The sequence below is a fragment of the Hyperolius riggenbachi genome, chromosome 7, assembly GCF_040937935.1.
Source record: "Hyperolius riggenbachi isolate aHypRig1 chromosome 7, aHypRig1.pri, whole genome shotgun sequence".
In the NCBI taxonomy this organism is placed as follows: domain Eukaryota; kingdom Metazoa; phylum Chordata; class Amphibia; order Anura; family Hyperoliidae; genus Hyperolius; species Hyperolius riggenbachi.
In genome coordinates, this window is record NC_090652.1 from 220,161,507 (window position 1) to 220,179,545 (window position 18,039).

General features: G+C 42.4%; 1 protein-coding gene across 2 annotated transcripts in view; it reads right to left on the bottom strand.

The window, feature by feature from the left end:
- COL6A2 (collagen type VI alpha 2 chain) overlaps positions 1-18,039 on the bottom strand; it is a 90,460-nt gene that overhangs the window by 20,643 nt on the left and 51,778 nt on the right. For both annotated transcript variants that reach the window (XM_068245253.1, XM_068245254.1), the window contains 10 exons: positions 17,991-18,035; positions 17,866-17,892; positions 17,756-17,782; positions 17,622-17,666; positions 15,532-15,585; positions 13,412-13,474; positions 8,120-8,182; positions 7,252-7,341; positions 2,301-2,363; positions 2,135-2,197 (listed from right to left, as the gene is read on the bottom strand). In XM_068245253.1, the coding sequence (XP_068101354.1) occupies positions 2,135-2,197; positions 2,301-2,363; positions 7,252-7,341; positions 8,120-8,182; positions 13,412-13,474; positions 15,532-15,585; positions 17,622-17,666; positions 17,756-17,782; positions 17,866-17,892; positions 17,991-18,035 (540 nt within the window). The remainder of the gene's footprint in view (positions 1-2,134; positions 2,198-2,300; positions 2,364-7,251; positions 7,342-8,119; positions 8,183-13,411; positions 13,475-15,531; positions 15,586-17,621; positions 17,667-17,755; positions 17,783-17,865; positions 17,893-17,990; positions 18,036-18,039) is intronic.

Here is an 18,039-nt window from a genome sequence, read left to right on the forward strand (position 1 = left end):
GGCTAGTGGCTGCTGCTTGTATTTTGCCTGGCTAGTGACTGCTGCTTGCGTTTTGCCTGGCTAGTGACTGCTGCTTGCGTTTTGTCTGGCTAGTGACTGCTGCTTGTGTTTTGCCTGGCTAGTGACTGCTGCTTGTATTTTACCTGGCTAGTGGCTGCTGCTTGTATTTTACCTGGCTAGTGACTGCTGCTTGTATTTTACCTGGCTAGTGGCTGCTGCTTGTATTTTGCCTGGCTAGTGACTGCTGCTTGCGTTTTGCCTGGCTAGTGACTGCTGCTTGCGTTTTGTCTGGCTAGTGACTGCTGCTTGTGTTTTGCCTGGCTAGTGACTGCTGCTTGCATTTTTCCTGGCTAGTGACTGCTGCTTGCGTTTTGTCTGGCTAGTGACTGCTGCTTGCGTTTTGCCTGACTAGTGACTGCTGCTTGCGTTTTGCCTGGCTAGTGACTGCTGCTTGTGTTTTGTCTGGCTAGTGACTGCTGCTTGCATTTTGCCTGGCTAGTGACTGCTGCTTGCGTTTTGCCTGGCTAGTGACTGCTGCTTGTGGTTTGTCTGGCTAGTGACTGCTGCTTGTATTTTGCCTAACTAGTGACTGGCTGCTGCTTGTATTTTGCCTAAATAGTGACTGCTCCTTGTATTTTGCCTGGCTATTGACTGTTGCTTGTATTTTGCCTAGCATTGGATACCTGCCTCTACCTTGCTTCTTTACCTTGCTCAACTACTGACAGCAGATTTGCAGCATCAATGCGGCACAGGAAAATCTGGAATTGATGAGGCTGGAGTTGATAAGTCGTCTGGAGCGCAGGAAGAGGGCGAGCTGTGAGAGCTTTGAACATGTATTTGTTATACTGTAAGTTGGGCAGTTGGGGATATTTTATTTCATGCTGGTGGGGTGTCAGGATTGAACTGGGGGGGTGGGGGGACATTTGTCATGCACTGGTGGAGATGGTGGCGGCTCTTGTTTTGGTAGTTGGAGCATTTGCACTTGTATGGGTGAAATTTAGTGGGGCATTATTTGGTGGGAGGGGTATTTATGAGTGCACTTGGTTTGTAGTTTTGGAGGAGGAGAGAATAATGTTATTTCAGCACTTGTTATGGGAACCATTTATGGTGACCCTTGCTGGAGGAGGTTGAGCAATACTCTTTGGCAACAATTGTGAACTGCATTTATGGCATCAGTTGTTAAAGAGGGGTTCATTACTTGCTATGGAAAGTGAGCACTCATGGCACTATTTGGTTTGGGGTGGATTTATGACAGCACTTGCTGCAGTGGAAGGCACTTGCCTTTGTCGTAGGGGGCAACACATGGTATCAAAGGGAGGCACTTATGAAAGTACTTATTAAGTGGTGGGAACCTTAACAGCAGCACTTGTTATAAAGGAGGAGGAGTAATTTTGGCGGGGGGAGGGGGCATTTATGGCAGCAATTATAGAGGACAGCACATGTCATTGCTACTGTAAAAGGCTTGCTTGCATTTGGTAGTATAAACACTGGTCAGTCGTATGTAGCAGCTAAAAATTTAAAGAGGCACTTCTGACCAGAAACAAAAAATCATAGGGAAATTATAATAAGTCATACTTTTACTACAAATGCATGAAAATACACATATTAATGGAGGCACATGTAATGGGCTGTACCTAAATGGAGGTACGTGGACAAAGATCCACATTGAATGAATTACACGGAAGGGGCTGAACATACGGAATACACAAATGGGTTGAGTGGGTCAATGTGGGAAACATATTAATAACGATTGCCTCATCCTAGAGCCACACTCACATTAGTGGCCAAGCCCAAAAGTAGCATGTCTCTGCATAAGCTTGAGATTGTGGAAAGATAGAAAAGGGAGCCCTAGAGAAAGTATGTGTGTGTGTGTGTGTGGGGGGGGGGGGGGTGCAGCAGATACAAAGCAGGCTGCACAGGTGCAGTTACAATGTCAGATGTCTAAGGGGTAAGATACAAATTTTACTTAAATATATTCTGAGCTATCTGCATTTACTTGAATGGCTAGGAAAACAGTTAGTAGGCCAGGAGGGCTGATTAATTCTGCCTGAATTATAGGACTGACTGAATAGAATTACTTCAATGCCTATAGCTGTTTGCCTGGAGTTCATCTTTAACAAATATATATATTCACCTTTCCTCCTTTTAAGCCAGCTTCTCCACCGAGACCACGTGGACCCTCTGGACCAGGATCTCCCTATAACCAGAAATACAGCATGAGAAGAAAGTTAAGGGTTATCAAAAACAGATTTTCTAACTTATGATGGCTGAAACATCAGCTACAGCAACAGTTTACCCACCTTCTCTCCTTTGGATCCATCTGTGCCGGCACCTCCTTTTGCGCCAGGATCTCCTCTACGACCCTAGAGAAAGACACATGTGAGTAATGTCTGGGTACAGCTACACTGCAAGGGGCAGAAGAGGCAGTGGAGACAAATGAGGAAGACTCCTGTGAGGTTGATGTTCTTGGGCAAAGGGTTAATTTACATATGTACTAGTTTTGATGGAGCTGCACCGCTTAAGTGCCGCCCTCAATTCAGCCTATTTAAATTCCTTTGGTCACTTAAAGAAAAAACAGGAAGAGGAGTAGGTAGGTAGGAGTCAAGGAGGGTATCGGAACAGTTGACCACATGCACAGAAATTACCCTGCGTTTTAATGCTTATGCATAGCCCAAAAACTGCTGGTGCAATCGCCTCTTTTTGTAATTTAACGTTATTAAGAAAATCCATTTTGCTATGCAGCTGAGGATACAATTCTGTCGACTTAAACAGCAGTGGCATACCTACAAATCATGGGGCCCCCCAGCAAAACTTTGATGGGGCCCCCTCAATGCTCACGCCCCTTCCCTTGCCATCCCCTTGGTGTCCTTCACAGCGTTGGGGCCCATCTCACAAATCAACTGTAGCCATCATGGTCTTCACACCCATAACAAGTAAAGCCACAAAAACAACTGATCTAAAGTGTAGACCTCTGTATCAAAGGAAGGGAAGGTTAGTAGTCCCCCAAAAGCGATCACAGGAGCAAATCCACTCTACTTAAAACCCTGTTAAACAGAAGTTATTTACAAATACCCATTTTCACATGAGCACCAAGTTACTCTCATAACTTTAGGTCAATGGGTGATTGCTTAAATTCTTACTTCATGTTCCATGAAAAGCCATACATCCAGAGCAGTTCTTTCACATCATCCTAAAAATAATCCTGATAATTGGTTGGCGCTCAAAATAGGTCTTATACCTTGACAGGGATATTAAACTATAATATGGTAGGGAATAGACTGTGAGCTCTTCTGGCAGAGTGACATAACTCTGTAAAGTGCTGCAGAAGATGCCAGTGCTATATAAATGCATAATAATAATAATAGCCTATTCATTTTCCAGAGCCTAATAATCTAATTTCCACTCTGTTCTTTTAGGCTATTTTCAACATTTATTAGTGCAAAGTAAGGACAAATACAGCTAAGAGCAGAGGTATTGAAGAGGACACTTAAAGAGGAACTGTCGCAAAAACTTTTAAAATGGAAAACACATACAAATAAGAAGTACATTTCCCCCAGAGTAAAATGAGTCAAAAATTACTTCTCTCCTATGTTGCTGTCACTTACGGTAAGTAGTAGAAATCTGACATTACCGACAGATTTTGGACTAGCCCATCTTCTCATAGGGGGGTCCTCAGGGTTTTCTTTATTTTTAAAAGCACTTAGTGAATGGCAGTTGTTCCGTCCAACTGCCAAAATAGTGTGCAGCGAGCAGGGAGGCTGGCCAGCATCTTTGTGTAAATTTTTTTTCTGGGAATGTCTTTATAAAGAATAAAGGCCATGCTGAGAATCCCCTATGGAGAGATGGACTAACCTAAAACCTGTCGGTAATGTCAGATTTCTACTACCTACTGTAAGTGACAGCAACATAGGAGAAAAGCAATTTATGGCTCATTTTACTCTGGAAGAAATGTACTTCTTATTTGTTTGTGTTTTCAATTTTAAGATTTTTGCGACAGTTCCTCTTTAAGTAACGAAGATCAAGAACAGTTAAGATTTAGTAAATGGCTAAAAGGAACCAAGAAGCAGTACAATTCCTCGGCTATAGGCATGCTGTAAACCAGCAGCTCTGCAAGTATTCCTGGCTTTACAGGGACATAAGGGAACATACAAAACAATGACCGACACACTCACATAACCATGACAGTAAACTATTCTTAGAATGGGAGCAAAAGCCACAACAAAAACACTCACTATACAAATGGATCACACGCAACAATTGTTATCAAACAAAATAATCTTTATTGAAAAACATTCCATCATTTGTGGTAGAAACATTCCCCAACAATAAAAACAAGCTACAAACAACACTATGACATTGTAACTGAGCTACCACAAATATGGGCACCCACACGGCATACTTTCAGCCCTAAGCTTGGGAATTAGACAGTGGGAGTAACATCTAACAACTAAGATAACCCAGGTAAAAGCTAGGTGTGTAAAAAAGCACAGGTTAAGCAGCTGGATAGTGGTCAGTTGGGGTGGTACAGGGTAGATCATCCTGGGCTACTGAAAAGTTAATCAGTCCATTCTACATAGATAGATAGATGTCCAACTTCACCGCATCAGTACAAATCTGACGACTGATGCATTTACTGGGGTATTTCACAAACAAATGCATCAAACACAACTATACCGCCACAGAATTAGCCAGGTATGCAAACCAAAACATATAACTTTGTTCTGTTGTTAATTCCCCGGGCATAATATACAGCTGTAAGCTTGTCTACTCACATCCCACTAGATACAACCAATGGGGCTCATTTTTCCACCCCGTTGCAAATTTGGTTGCATCCCTTGCAAACTTGTATGCAGGTTGAAATTGGATGATTCAAACATCATTGGTGTCTACTTGGATTGGCCCCATTGAAAGCTGCAGGCAATCTACAACAAAATAGCACCAATCATCTCTGCATCCCACATACAGGGCCAAGCTGAGGCAGAGGCTTGGGAGGCACCAGCCTCTGGGCACGGTGCACGGTGCACTGAGGGCATACCTGACCATACAGGTGCCACAGATGATAAAAGAACAAATATTTTTTCTCTCAGTCGAGCTGGTGGTGTTCCTTGTATGCTCAACCTATCCACACACTGAGCACCAGGCACAAGGATATGCATTCGCTGAACTAAAGTGCTGCATTATATAACTCCTTGCTTGGCTGGAGCTGAATATTTGCAAATATATTTTGTTTTAGGTAAACAAGGCTGTACTTAGCACTGCTTTTTGTAAGAGTATTTTTTTTCCATTACTTTAGCTTTCTATAAAAACTTACGGTGGCCACACACCATATCATTTTTTACATTTCTTTTCAATTCAAGAATTACAATCAATTTTTCTGATTGATTGTAACATTTGAAAAATCTGATCATTCTACCACACGCATGTTCAATTTTTCCCCATTTATGAAAAAAAAAAAAGATTGAAAACGCTGAAAAAACATTCTATTTCAAAAACATTGCTCAGAAAAATTCATCTCTCCCAATTGACTTATTTTGAAAAAAAAATGATCAGATTTCTCCAACGAATAAAAATTTTTTTTTAGATTTTTCAGTAAAACTGATCGTTTTTATCAAATGGCTGTAAAATCGGTTCATTTTATTTAATGGCGTGTGGCCACCTTTAGAGGTTCTATTTTCTCATGATGTAACTGGATATTCTGTGAAGGCAATATTGTTGCCATGAGACTATCGAGAAACTGCAACATTGGCTGTTTATATTGCAGGGATTAATGACAGCCAATTATCATGCAACAAACTCAGAAAACTGAGCTTTCCTGAACAAAGGTGGAGTTTCCCTTTACAATAAAATTAGGGAGCTTTGGGTAGAGTAAGACCTAGTCCACACTAGGCCCGGAAACGTATCCATGGCTGCGTTTTTCAGCCCTGATGAAAAAATGAGTCCCGGATACTAATGTTAAAAATAGCAGCCGTCCTCACCCAAGAAAAAAACGGATCCGTCTGCGTCTGCAAGGACCCGTTTTCAAAACTTGAACGGAAGGTCCGGAATTGCTGCATTTTTACGGACCACGGATACACGGATGGGTAGTGAAAAGCAATGAGAAAACGCATCTCCATCTCCACAGGCAAAATAGCAACAAAAACTGATGAGAAAATGGATAGCCTGAACTTTATTATTGGCCCAAAAAATCCTCCCACTACCTTCCTAAATACATGTAACCAGGCCAGTTACCATTTGAATTCGGAATTTACGATGTCTCCCCATCACCAGAGTCTGCTTCATGTCATGTTGAGGATTCTATTGATCTTATCAATTTAGATAGGATGCCTGGGAAAGCCTCCTCAGTAACAGTTAAGGCATCTAATTACATTTATGTTTGCTAAAGAATGTTTCTCCTCTGTATGTCAGTGTATATAAGCTGTGTTTTTCAGTTCTGGTCAGGAACCAGTCCGACGAAGGCTTTTTATAAGTCGAAAGCTCACTGTTTATCCATCTCTAAGTTAGCCAATAAATGGTATCATCCTGATTCAAAACTTCTACCTTCCTAAAGATAGGGACGTTTTCTGTCCGTTTTTTGGGGTAAACAACTGAACGGAAACTGATGCAAAACTGATGCACTTTGATCAGTTTGCGGTCTGGTGGTACTTCCCCTGCTCTTCCCCTGATCCTGGACTGCAGTGTCCGTCCTGCAACCGTGCCTAGTGTGGACCTCCTTAGTTGGTTTGGCTAGTTTTAATGGCTTTAGCTTGAGTTTTTGTGACTACACTTGTTACAGGTGTGAAAATACTGAAGGCCACACTTTTTTGGCCGTGAAGGTCACCAAGGTGAGGCAAGGGAATGTGTGAACATTGGGGGCCTATTCTAAGTTTTGCTGGGAGGCCCTATGAGTCGTAGCTATGCCACTGTCTGCAGTTTATGCACTAACGCAGCGTTAGGCCTTGTACCTATTGTTTGCGGTCTGATCCACTTTTTGGTTCACTTGCGATTTCCTGTGGCACAAGCTTTTTTTTTTATAGTAACCCTTAACCCCATTAGTGCAGGTATTCCTCTCGGAATCCCAAACATGTTTCATGCTGCAAAGGAGTTCATAAGCTGACCAAATCTTGCTCAACAAGCGCACAGGAAACATGCTTTATGATTGTGAGTGGGAACAAGGCCACAGTCATAGTTTTTAGCAAATAGAAATGTACAGAGAGTTATTACATTACTACATTAACTCATGACAACATAAAACAAAAATAAAAAATGACTCACCGGCTCTCCTTTCGGTCCCTGTGTTCCAGGTCCCCCTTTGTTCCCCTTGGTACCTGGAGATCCCGGAGCCCCAGCACTTCCAGGAGGACCCTACCGGGGGAGAAGAGTCCATCAGTTATGTTTATGGGGGAGCAGTAATTGTTTTATGCTTAAAAAAAACCCTCCTAAAATATGCACATTGTATCACCCCATGTTCATAAATCACCATTCTGAACCTATAGATTCTTCGTATGGTTCTTCCAGCTTTTACCAGCAGACATAAAGAATGTGCTAAGTTCTACATTCATCTTGTGTACAACTTCTCCTCAAGTATGATGGAGGGCGGGCCAAGGGCACGGACACCACTGGGGTGCAAGTTCACTAAGGTTCTCCAGGGCTGTTAACATCGGAGAACTGTTTGGAACATCAGAGATCCAGTAAACCTGGCCTGTATTTTTAAATATACTTTACATAACAAAATACTGCAAAGGTCTCCTGGGTCATATCAGGTTAGTAAAAAAAGCAGCATTGATAGCAATCACTTGTCGTAAGAACATCTATATAGAATGAAGGTGGCAATTGCAAATGGGGGATCAATACTCTACACATATCTTACTGCACAAAGTGTCACCTGAGTCATAATTTTAGCCACTGTTCATCAGACGCATGAAACCTTTGCAAGAGGATATACCCATCAAAAAATGGCCATTTCCAAGAGGCCTTGCCCTATGATATGGTGAAAGTATAAACATGATGAATAAGCACTAAACATTTAAGTCACAACCATAGGTTCAATCCACCAAAAGACAAATGAACAATTTACTAACTAGTACATGGGTATATAAGGGGGTTCCTCCTGTATTTTCTTATCCTGTTTAGTTTAACTTACCTTATCTCCCTTTTCTCCAAAAGGCCCTGGAGGTCCCCCGCGGCCTGAACGTCCAGGATCACCCTGAAATAAGAAACATGCAGGAATTAGTGATCTCGTTCATAACACTGTTCAAAAGCTCATATTAGACAATGATCTGCCTATTTTACTTGAAGTTTTACAGAGGCTTTAAAGGGATACTGTAGGGGGTCGGGGGAAATGAGCTGAACTTACCCGGGGCTTCTAACGGTCCCCCACAGACATCCTGTGCCCACGCAGCCACTCACCGATGCTCCGGCCCCGCCTCCAGTTCACTTCTAGAATTTCAGACTTTAAAGTCTGAAAGCCACTGCACTGTGTTGCTGTGTCCTTGTTTCCGCTGATGTCACCAGGAGCGTACTGCGCAGACATAGACCATACTAGGCCTGCGCAGTACGCTCCTGGTGACATCAGCGGGATAGAGGACACGGCAACGCAGGCGCAGTGGTTTTCAGACTTTAAAGTCTGAAATTCCAGAAGTGAATGGGAGGCGGGGCCAGAGCATTGGGGAGTGGCTGCGTGGGCACAGGATGTCTGTGGGGGACCATTAGAAGCCCCGGGTAAGTTCAACTCATTTTCCCCCGACCCCCCTACAGTGTCCCTTTAAGTAAACAGCATTCTTGCTCATTACAGATTACCAGCTTTGATGTTTGTGCAATTTATTGTACAATGTGCAAAAAGAGTAAAAACTAAACAAAACCGCAGCCTATGCAGATGCCTTGGACCTCTTGAGCGCCCATGGTCCTAGCTGTCATCTCTTCTTAGCCCCTGTCCCCACCTTGCCTCACTGAAGAGGTAATTTGCGATGCAGTGAGAGACAATACTTGGATCTCACCTAGGGTACTCATGCCATCTGCCTTAATCACTCTCTGAATGATAAAAGAGTGATAAAAGCTACCAGCAGTATTATTCAAGGTACAGACTGCAAGGCTGTCAATGTGATCCTGATTAATCAGGACGACAGTCAGGTATCTTGTCTTGTGTTTTTTTGTTGTTTTTTTACAGTTTTGTCCTTACAAATTCAGTTTAGTTTGCATATGTATAAAAACATGCTACTTAGCCAGAGTTATAAAATAATATTTGTATAATGAAAAAAAAATTGTCTCTTAGGTGCATGCAATTATATAATCTTTATTTATCAAAAAATGGCATGGATTAAAATGTAATTGTATTTATCACCTACAAAATTCCCACACAACTGAATTAGAAATATGCTAGATATGTATAATTTCATTTGTGTCACTGTTAGTCCTGTTCAAACCAAAAGAAACATACCCCTTGACGCTGCAGTGCTCATTAGAGTGGAGTCCATATACAGTACTTTATATTAGATTTGGAACTAATGTGCACATGAAGTGATCCTGGATATTATTAGTGCTTAGTAACCAAATCATGGATGATGAAATCTAATGCAAACTGTATGGGCTCCGCTCTAATGAGGACTGTAGCCTCAAGGCCTTTGTTTCCTGTGGTTTGAGCAAGGACCAACAGTGAGTGACGCAAACGAAATGATATATTTCTAGCATATTTCTAATTCAGTTGTTGTGTGTGTGTTTTTTTAACTGATTCATACTGCTAAATTTTAATCTATGTCATTTTTGATAAATAAAGATAATATAATTGTATGCACCTAAGAGACAATTTTTCAGAGGCACTATATTCAGTCCTGACATCTTTCCATTTGTTCCTTTTTGTACCTTGTCTGAGGAAGTTGGCGATAGACTCGCGAAATGCATTGCAGATTATATTGGAGTAAGAAGTAAACGTTGTATAAACTTTATGATACTTTTGTCATATCATCTGTGGGCAGGTAAGTCTACCAATACCAATGCCCCATTTTTAAACTGTTTTTAAATATTTTATTCTTTACTGGTGCCTCTGTACATTTTACCCAACTTTTCTTTTGTTCGTTTTCATTGTTATGTTAGCATGGTGAATTAGATTGTACATGCATAGTGGGAATTTACTTATTTAGATTTCTCTATGGTTGTTTTTCATTGTTTTTGGTCTTTTTTTGGCTTTTTTTGCCTTTACAGAATCTGTGCTGTACAGTATTAATATTTGTATACATTTTATGACAAAGAAATGTAGTCAATATACACTTTAATTATAATTTACAATACTGTATATATTTGCATTGTCTATTGAACACTGATGGGTGTTCTACTGGTTCATTACTATTGCTGTGGTTCCCTCTGGTGGCAATTGCTGAAATAGCAGGTATAGTTTCAGGAAAATCATCCATTGCTGCTGAAACTTTGCAAGCCATTTCTGACATGCAGGATTAGTAAAGTCAAATATAAAAATATATATTTATACAATATAAGCTCCCTGCTGTTATTAACCAAAAATGCCTTCTCAGTTTGAACATTTCTTGTAATCTGTATACCGTATATACTCGAATACAAGTTGCCCTTGTATATAAGTCGACCCCAATATTTGACCCTCTTAAGCTGGAATTTTGTATTGACTTAAAGCATAACTGTATATTCCTTTTAAAAAAAACTGTTTCACTTACCTGGGGCTTCCCGAAGCCCCCAGCAGCCGTCCTGTCCCAAGCCGGTCCTGCATGAACGTCCGTTCTCCCGCGCCAGCTACTTTCGTCACCACCGTCAACGGCAACTGCGCGCCCCAGGCTATGCAAAACTTTCTTCACGTTCCTGCCCACTATAGCTTTGCGTAGCCCGGGGTGCGCGCAGTTGCCATCGGTTTGCAAATTGGCGTTAATGAAAGTAGCTGGCGCAGGAGACTGGAGGATCGTGCAGGACCGGCGTGGGACAGGATGGCTGCTGGGGGCTTGGGGAAGCCCCGGGTCAGGGAAACTGTTTTTTTAAGGGATTTACAGTTTTGCTTTAAAGGGACTCAGAGGAGTGCCCGAATTTAAAAGAATATACTTACCTGGGGCTTATTTCAGCTCACCGTAGGCGGCGAGGTTCCACGGCGTCCTCCTGGCTCCTCTCCTTCAGCCTCCGCCGGCCCCCGTTACCCGCATCACCTGGGCCGGGTGTTGGGCCGGCTCTTCCTGGTTAATGACGCAATGCGTCATCACGCCGGTTGCTTCACATCATCACGCCGGCCGGCGTGACAGGTCTTCGCATGCGCGGAAAACCCGCGCATGCGCAGACCTGTAACGCCTCGCCACCTACGGTGAGCTGGAAGAAGCCCCAGGTAAGTGTATTCTTTTAAATTCAGGCACTCCACTGAGTCCCTAGTCTACCCAGCAAAGTTAATGGCTGCACTTAGGGATTAGGAAGAATTAGCACCTGCACTTGGGGCCTAGGAGGAGTGCACTGCCTACAGTATTGCAGCCATTAACCCCTTCTGTCCCTTAAGTGCAGCCAATAGCTCCTCCAGGCCCCCAAGTGCAGCAACTATTCATTCCCTTTCCTGCAGCCCAGTATTTCACCCTGACCCTTTCCTTGTTAATTGTTGTGGCCAAGACTTTCAGAACTGTGCTTTCTTGGCATTATCTTTATCAAGAAAGAGTCAATTGCTGCAAATAGGAATGTCGCTAATTACTCAGTGTGCTCAGTGTTGCCCATGACTTATGTATAAGTCGACCCCTATACTTTGATTTAGTAAGTCAGACCTAAATTTCAAGACTTATATTCGAGTATATACAGTATATTCTCCCTTGAAGTGAAAACTTGTGAAGCATAAGATGGAACAGCTAAAGAAATAATATTTTTAGAGAAAGAACAATACGGTAGCATACCTCCCAACTTTTTGAGATGAGAAACCGGGACACTTAAGCCACACACCCCGACACACCCCCAACCACACCCCCTGACACACCCCTAGTCAAAAAAAAAAAAATATATATATATATATATCTGACTGGTGGGGAGAAGGGTGAGGGTGCCCATGGCCCTGGGTGTGGAGGTGAAAAAAGGATCGAGGCGCCAGCCGGCGGCTTTGGTGTGTGGGATGCGGGTCTGGGATAATAGTGTCCTTCCCTCCCTCCGAATGTGCCCCCCACAGTGTCCCACTGTATGGAGAGATACGAGTGCAGCAGAGCGGGCAGTCTTACCATTCCTCGTCGTGTACGGGCATCTCGTCTTCTCCGCTTCCTGCTTCCTGTGACGTCACAGGAAGTAGATGGAAGCAAGAGATGCCCGGTACGCGAGGAAGATGGTAAGACTGCCCGCTCTGCTGCACTCGTATCTCTCCATACAGGGGGACACTGGGGGGCACATTCGGAGGGAGGGGGGGGACATTCTTATCCCAGACCCGCATCCCACACACCACAGCCACCGGCTGGCTCCTCAATCCTTTTTTACCTCCGCTGCCTGCCGGGCTGCCGGGACACAAGGGGGGCTATCCCGGGACAGCGGGACCCCTCACCCAACCCGTGACCATCCCGGCGAAAACGGGACGGTTGGGGGCCCTGCGGTAGTGCCCAGCAATTTATTTTTGGTGGTAACATGATCTATCCCTTACACCCAAAAATAGCAACAGTTTGTGAGCAAAAAACAATAAGTGAAACAGAAGCCAGATCTAGACTAACAATCTATCAGAATGCAATCTATCATAATCTATCATAAATGCAGTCTAAAGTAGAGGTGTCTGTGTTACAGGAAGTGGTGGTGAGGTGGCTTCCGACCAGCTAACTTTAAAGCTATCCAGGGAGCTTATTTACAGATTTTTTTTTTTAAATAAAGCATTGCCGTAGAGTTCCTACACAGGAATATAAAATATAGACTAGGATTTGGGCTTTCAAAGCCTTAGATAAAGTTTGAAGAGTATGTAGGCAGCATCATAGTATCGGGTTGAATACTTCTTATAAACGTATAAGTCATGAAGTATTTGACATAGCATGTACTTAGTGAACGCAAGCAATAAAAATATAGTACATACTGCAATGCAGAGATCTATGAGTCCATATATGATTCTTATTGAACTTTTTGATATATGAGTATGTTTCAGTAACAGCCTGCAAGAGCTGCTAAACGTTTGACACTAAATGCTTGAATAAATGCATTTAAAATGTAGTGATGACCATTGTCTGTGCTTTGACACTGAGAGGACAGCCATCATTTCCTGTTTCCAGTTGACATGTTTATCGAAAACAGGAGGTAGATGGAAACTTTTCAGCATTGCTATAAATAGCTTATAGACTGTAAACTAAAAGAATAAAGAAAAAATAGGAAAAATACAAGTTTGACTGGAGTTTCACTATGTATTTGTGTCTTGGGGGTCAACCCTGAATATTACTGACTCTTTTGTGCGGAATAAGAGAAGCATAATAATTAGTAAAACACAGAAATGACACACCTTTGGTCCCTGGTCTCCATCCGCTCCTCTGTCTCCAGCGTCTCCAGGATAACCATCTGGACCCTAAAAAAGAGTGAAATAAATGCGTATTATAAATGTGAGCTCATTAGCATAGGGTTCTGTCCTCTATTATAACCTGTAATTGCAGAATGTTTTGTTAGACACACTAGGCTTAATATCCAACCTATTCACACGTGCTAGGCATATCAGTTCATGGATTTCTGTTAGATATCACACATAATATAGTCACTGGCAATTCACTATGTGGTAATTATCTGGTTTCTGATAACTATCACATGCATTACTAAAAAAATGCATTAAAGTAAACCTATGAGGTTTGCAAATTAATAAACAAGATACAAGATACTTATCTCGAGAGAGGCTTCCCCCGTCTCACTTCACTTCCCCCTTCCAGCTCTGTGTACTCCCGAAGCTCACCGTACCACAGACCGGTTCAGACCTCCTCAGAAACAGCCAGTCGGGTCCATGCTACTGCATATGCGCAAGCCATTAACAAGGGCCTGCTGATGGTTTTGCGGAGGGGACAGAGCTGGAACGGCCTAAGTGCAGGAGGATTGGGGTAACCTCTGGATTATCCAGAGGCTTCACTCTAATGAGGTGAGTACCCATTTGGCGAACTTTTTTTCTTACAGGGACACTGTAGGGCAAGTACTCTTGGGATCTTTTGTTGTACATAGTTTTTGCATTGTTTTTTTAAGTTTAGCAGGCTGGGCTTGCAAAACCATCTTCATGTGTGCTGTCCAATGCAACTTAGTTAGACTAAATAGCAGTCTCTAAACCTACCAAAACTCCTATACCTATCCCATTAGGATTGGTAAGACTACTTATAAAAAAGCCCAAAATATCTGCTTTGTAAATGAGTATTTGAAATGCCATGTACAGTAACATCATCAGATAAGCATGTTTATACAATACCATGTATCCCGATGACGGGAGCACGGCAGGGAGGGGAGCAGCTTGACCGGCCTGCACAGTTAGCCCCAGAGCAGAGGACTTTCTGGGGCCAATTGCAGAAGAACGAGGGCGCGGAGGAGGACAGTGAGGGAGCGATAAGCCTGGAGGGGGCTGGAGGAAGCCCCAGGAATGTATATTTTTTATGTTGAGTCTCATCTCAGATAGACTTTAATGTTTTAGGTTACTCTGAGCCAATTTAGAGCAACTGAAAATGTATACAGAGTGGATACAAAAGGCTATCATTCATAAAGTATTCCCCCATGCGGTAATGCTGAAAACAGCTGCCTTTACCGAGCACTTAGTAAAATGTCAATTTATAAAAGCTTTTACTGCATGAAAAGCTACAATTACCGAGCACTGCAGTGAGGTAAATTACCGCCTTGTGCTGTGATTATCTCAACACGTCACTAAATGTCAATTCATAAAGATTAGAGCAGGCGGTATTGAGACGGAGAATACCGCTTGCTTGGAAGAGGTGTTAAGCATGCGATAAGGGCAAAGTTAATGGAGACAAATCTCCTAGACAGCAGGAGAGAGGGGGGAACAAAAAAAGGATTTCCAGAATACCCAAGCTGTGTTTTTTAACCTCTTGGGTACCTGTTTTCATATGTTTTTTTACATCAGAAAGCCTGCATGTGTAACATTTCTTGAAGTTCTTCTAAGCTGTGGCAATTAAATAGATTGTTTAGAAAGACTAATAGACAGATTCAGCGCAGATTCAGGGCAAACGGAGGCAGTTTAAAAAAAAATGCACATCTAAAGGAAAGCTGGGGATGCTTTTTTTATTGTAACGCTGTCTCTGCAGGAGAAAATGTATCAACTCAGGAAGCTTCTCATGTTACCGCCAGGCTAGAGCCAGCCTTACTTCGGGAAAATACCGAACTTCAATCGCAACTGTAAACATTTTTATGAATTAGCACACAGATGTCTAAACTACAGAATGCAGTATTTTCCCGCCCGTTTTTTTTTTTTTTACTGAACACACTTTTATGAATGATAGCCAAAGTATCATTAGAGGGCTTAGTGTGATCACAGATTACAGCAAAGGAGGAAGCACCAGCACCTCCCCTTTTTCATACACAGCCCTGTTACTAGGTTAAAATAGTGACAGGTATTTTTAAGATTTTTGTGGCTCTAAATCTTACCTTGTCTCCAGGATCTCCCTTACAGCCAGGAGCACCAATTCGACCCATTCTACCCTATAAAGAGAAAAAGAAACCCATTTCATATTCTGCTTACAGATATATAAGAAATTCAATTTAAATATTTATTTTTAGAGTTATAAAAACAAAATCACAACTCTACTATAAAAGAAAAATCAGTGACAATACAACCTATTGTAATTAAAATTAAGCTAATAATTAAAAGCTGCAGATTATTTATTGCTGAAAATCACATCACTTATTGCATTCTGCCTTGACCTTATACTGTTCTGGTGGGCACATTGTTCTTCTGATATTCAAATGAGGGCCAGGGGCTTAAATGTACATAACTGCTGATATAACTGGGAAATATCAGATCTAAACTTTAATCTACACTAATGTACATGTTTAATGATGCACAGCACAGTACAATATTTGCACCTACAGTTCAGGGGCCTAACCACAGAGTGCCTCCCCCTCCCCCCCCCCCACTATCACAAGGAGGGGTGGGTGTTAGCTTGAGCGGCTCAGCCTTATGGGTATGCAGAGTGTAAGTGCAGCGTTGTATGTTCCCTGCTACTGGCAGCTATACAGGTCCTCTTCCCTTCCCATCAGCATGCCATACTGCCAGCCAATCACTATGCAGCTTCTGTCCCATATCATGTGACAGGGATAGAAGATGCATGGCACTTGTACACTAAAGAGGAGAGGAATGAAGAGTTCCTGTATGACTGCCAGGAGCAGGCAATTTTCAAAGAGACTTTGAAGCGAGATTAAAACTCAATTTTTTTACCTTATATTTAACAGGGGCATGTTTGCCCCTGCTAAAACGCCGCTATCCCGCGGCAGAACGAGCGGTCTTTACCCCCCAAATCCCCCCATGCAAAATCCACAACCAACTTGGTCTTAGATTTTGCTGCTCATGGAGGCAGAGCTAATGGCTGTAGCTCTGCCTCCATGCACTTCTATCAGCGGCGGATCTCCACCTCTCCCCCGCCCCTCTCAATGAAGGAAGACTGAGAGGGGCAGGGAGAGGCGGCGATCAGCGCTGATAGATGCGCTGAGAGGCAGGGCTGCGGCCGTTAGCCCTGCCTCAAGCAGGAAGAGATCCCCAGACACCACGGAGGGGACTTGGGGGGTAAAGACCCCCAGTTCTGCCGCGGGATAGCGGCGTTTTAGCAGGGGCAAACATGCCCCTGTTGATTATAAGGTGAAAAGCAAGTTTTAATCTCGCTTCAGATTCTCTTTAACACTCTGCTGGCACTCTGCATACCCACGGGACCAGCCCCCCCCCCAAGCTGCCCCCCCCCCCCCCACACACACACACACACACACACACAACAGCGGGGGTTGTGGGGACTATTGCTACACCTATGCTGCAGTGGAATTCTCTCCTAAAATAGGATATAACAAGCTTCACTGATCATTTAGTAATACATTATAAAACTTGAGAGTGAACTAAAGTTGTAAAATGGGTTACTGAATAATATTGCAATATACCTCCATTGCTGATTTTACTTCAATGTTTTTTATAATGTTATGGGACATCAGCAGCAGATACTGAGACAGTGGTCATGGTATTCAATGTTATTCTATTCACAATACTGGTAAATGGCAGCAAACTTTCACTAAGCACATTAGTAAATATGCCCAGGATCACACAATGCAAGTTCTGTGTGCATTTACAACAAAAAAAAAAATAATAATAATAAGTACATGATAACTATGTCCCGTATTTAAAATTATTATTTTTTTCACTATATAGCCAACTATGTAACATCATAAGAAAGCTCAAATTGCTCTTATCTGGAATGATGGCAAGATAGCTAGATGTAAGTAAATTTAACCATCCTCCGACACAGTCTCATATTTAGAATGCTGAGTCTTTGCTTTTATGTCAATTTACATGGGATGGGCACCTGCCTTGCTCTGTTTCCACAAACCTGGGACTGGTCAACTATACTATATGTACTGATATGAATTATTTGCTATGTTTTCTGTTATATATACAACAGAAGTAAAAAAAAAAAAAAAAGGAAACAATTTTTCATTTAGTTTTAATTGCTGTTCTAAATATAGAAATGTGCTCTTACCTTCTGTCCATCTGTGCCATTTCTTCCGTGGAACCCACCTGACCCCTGAAATAAAGAGAGAACAATGAATGGAGTACCGGTAGAAACCCCAATTTACAATCCTTTCCCATACAAACATTAGCTAATTTACTCACCTTCCTTCCATCTGCTCCAAAATCTCCCTGCGAGACACAAAAGTATGAAAGTTAGAGGTGTCCAACCCCTGCTTTATTAAACAAGTCAGGGTAAATGATTTCATAATTACCTTTTCTCCCTTAAGACCTGGAACACCCTAAGATGTAAGAAATAGTGGTTATTTATGTGATTGCTACAATGAGAAGAATGCAAAATGTTGAGCAGCTGATAGCTGTTCTCTTGTGATCTTCCAACCTTAGGTCCGGGATATCCAATTGGTCCTTCAATGCCAGGATCACCCTAA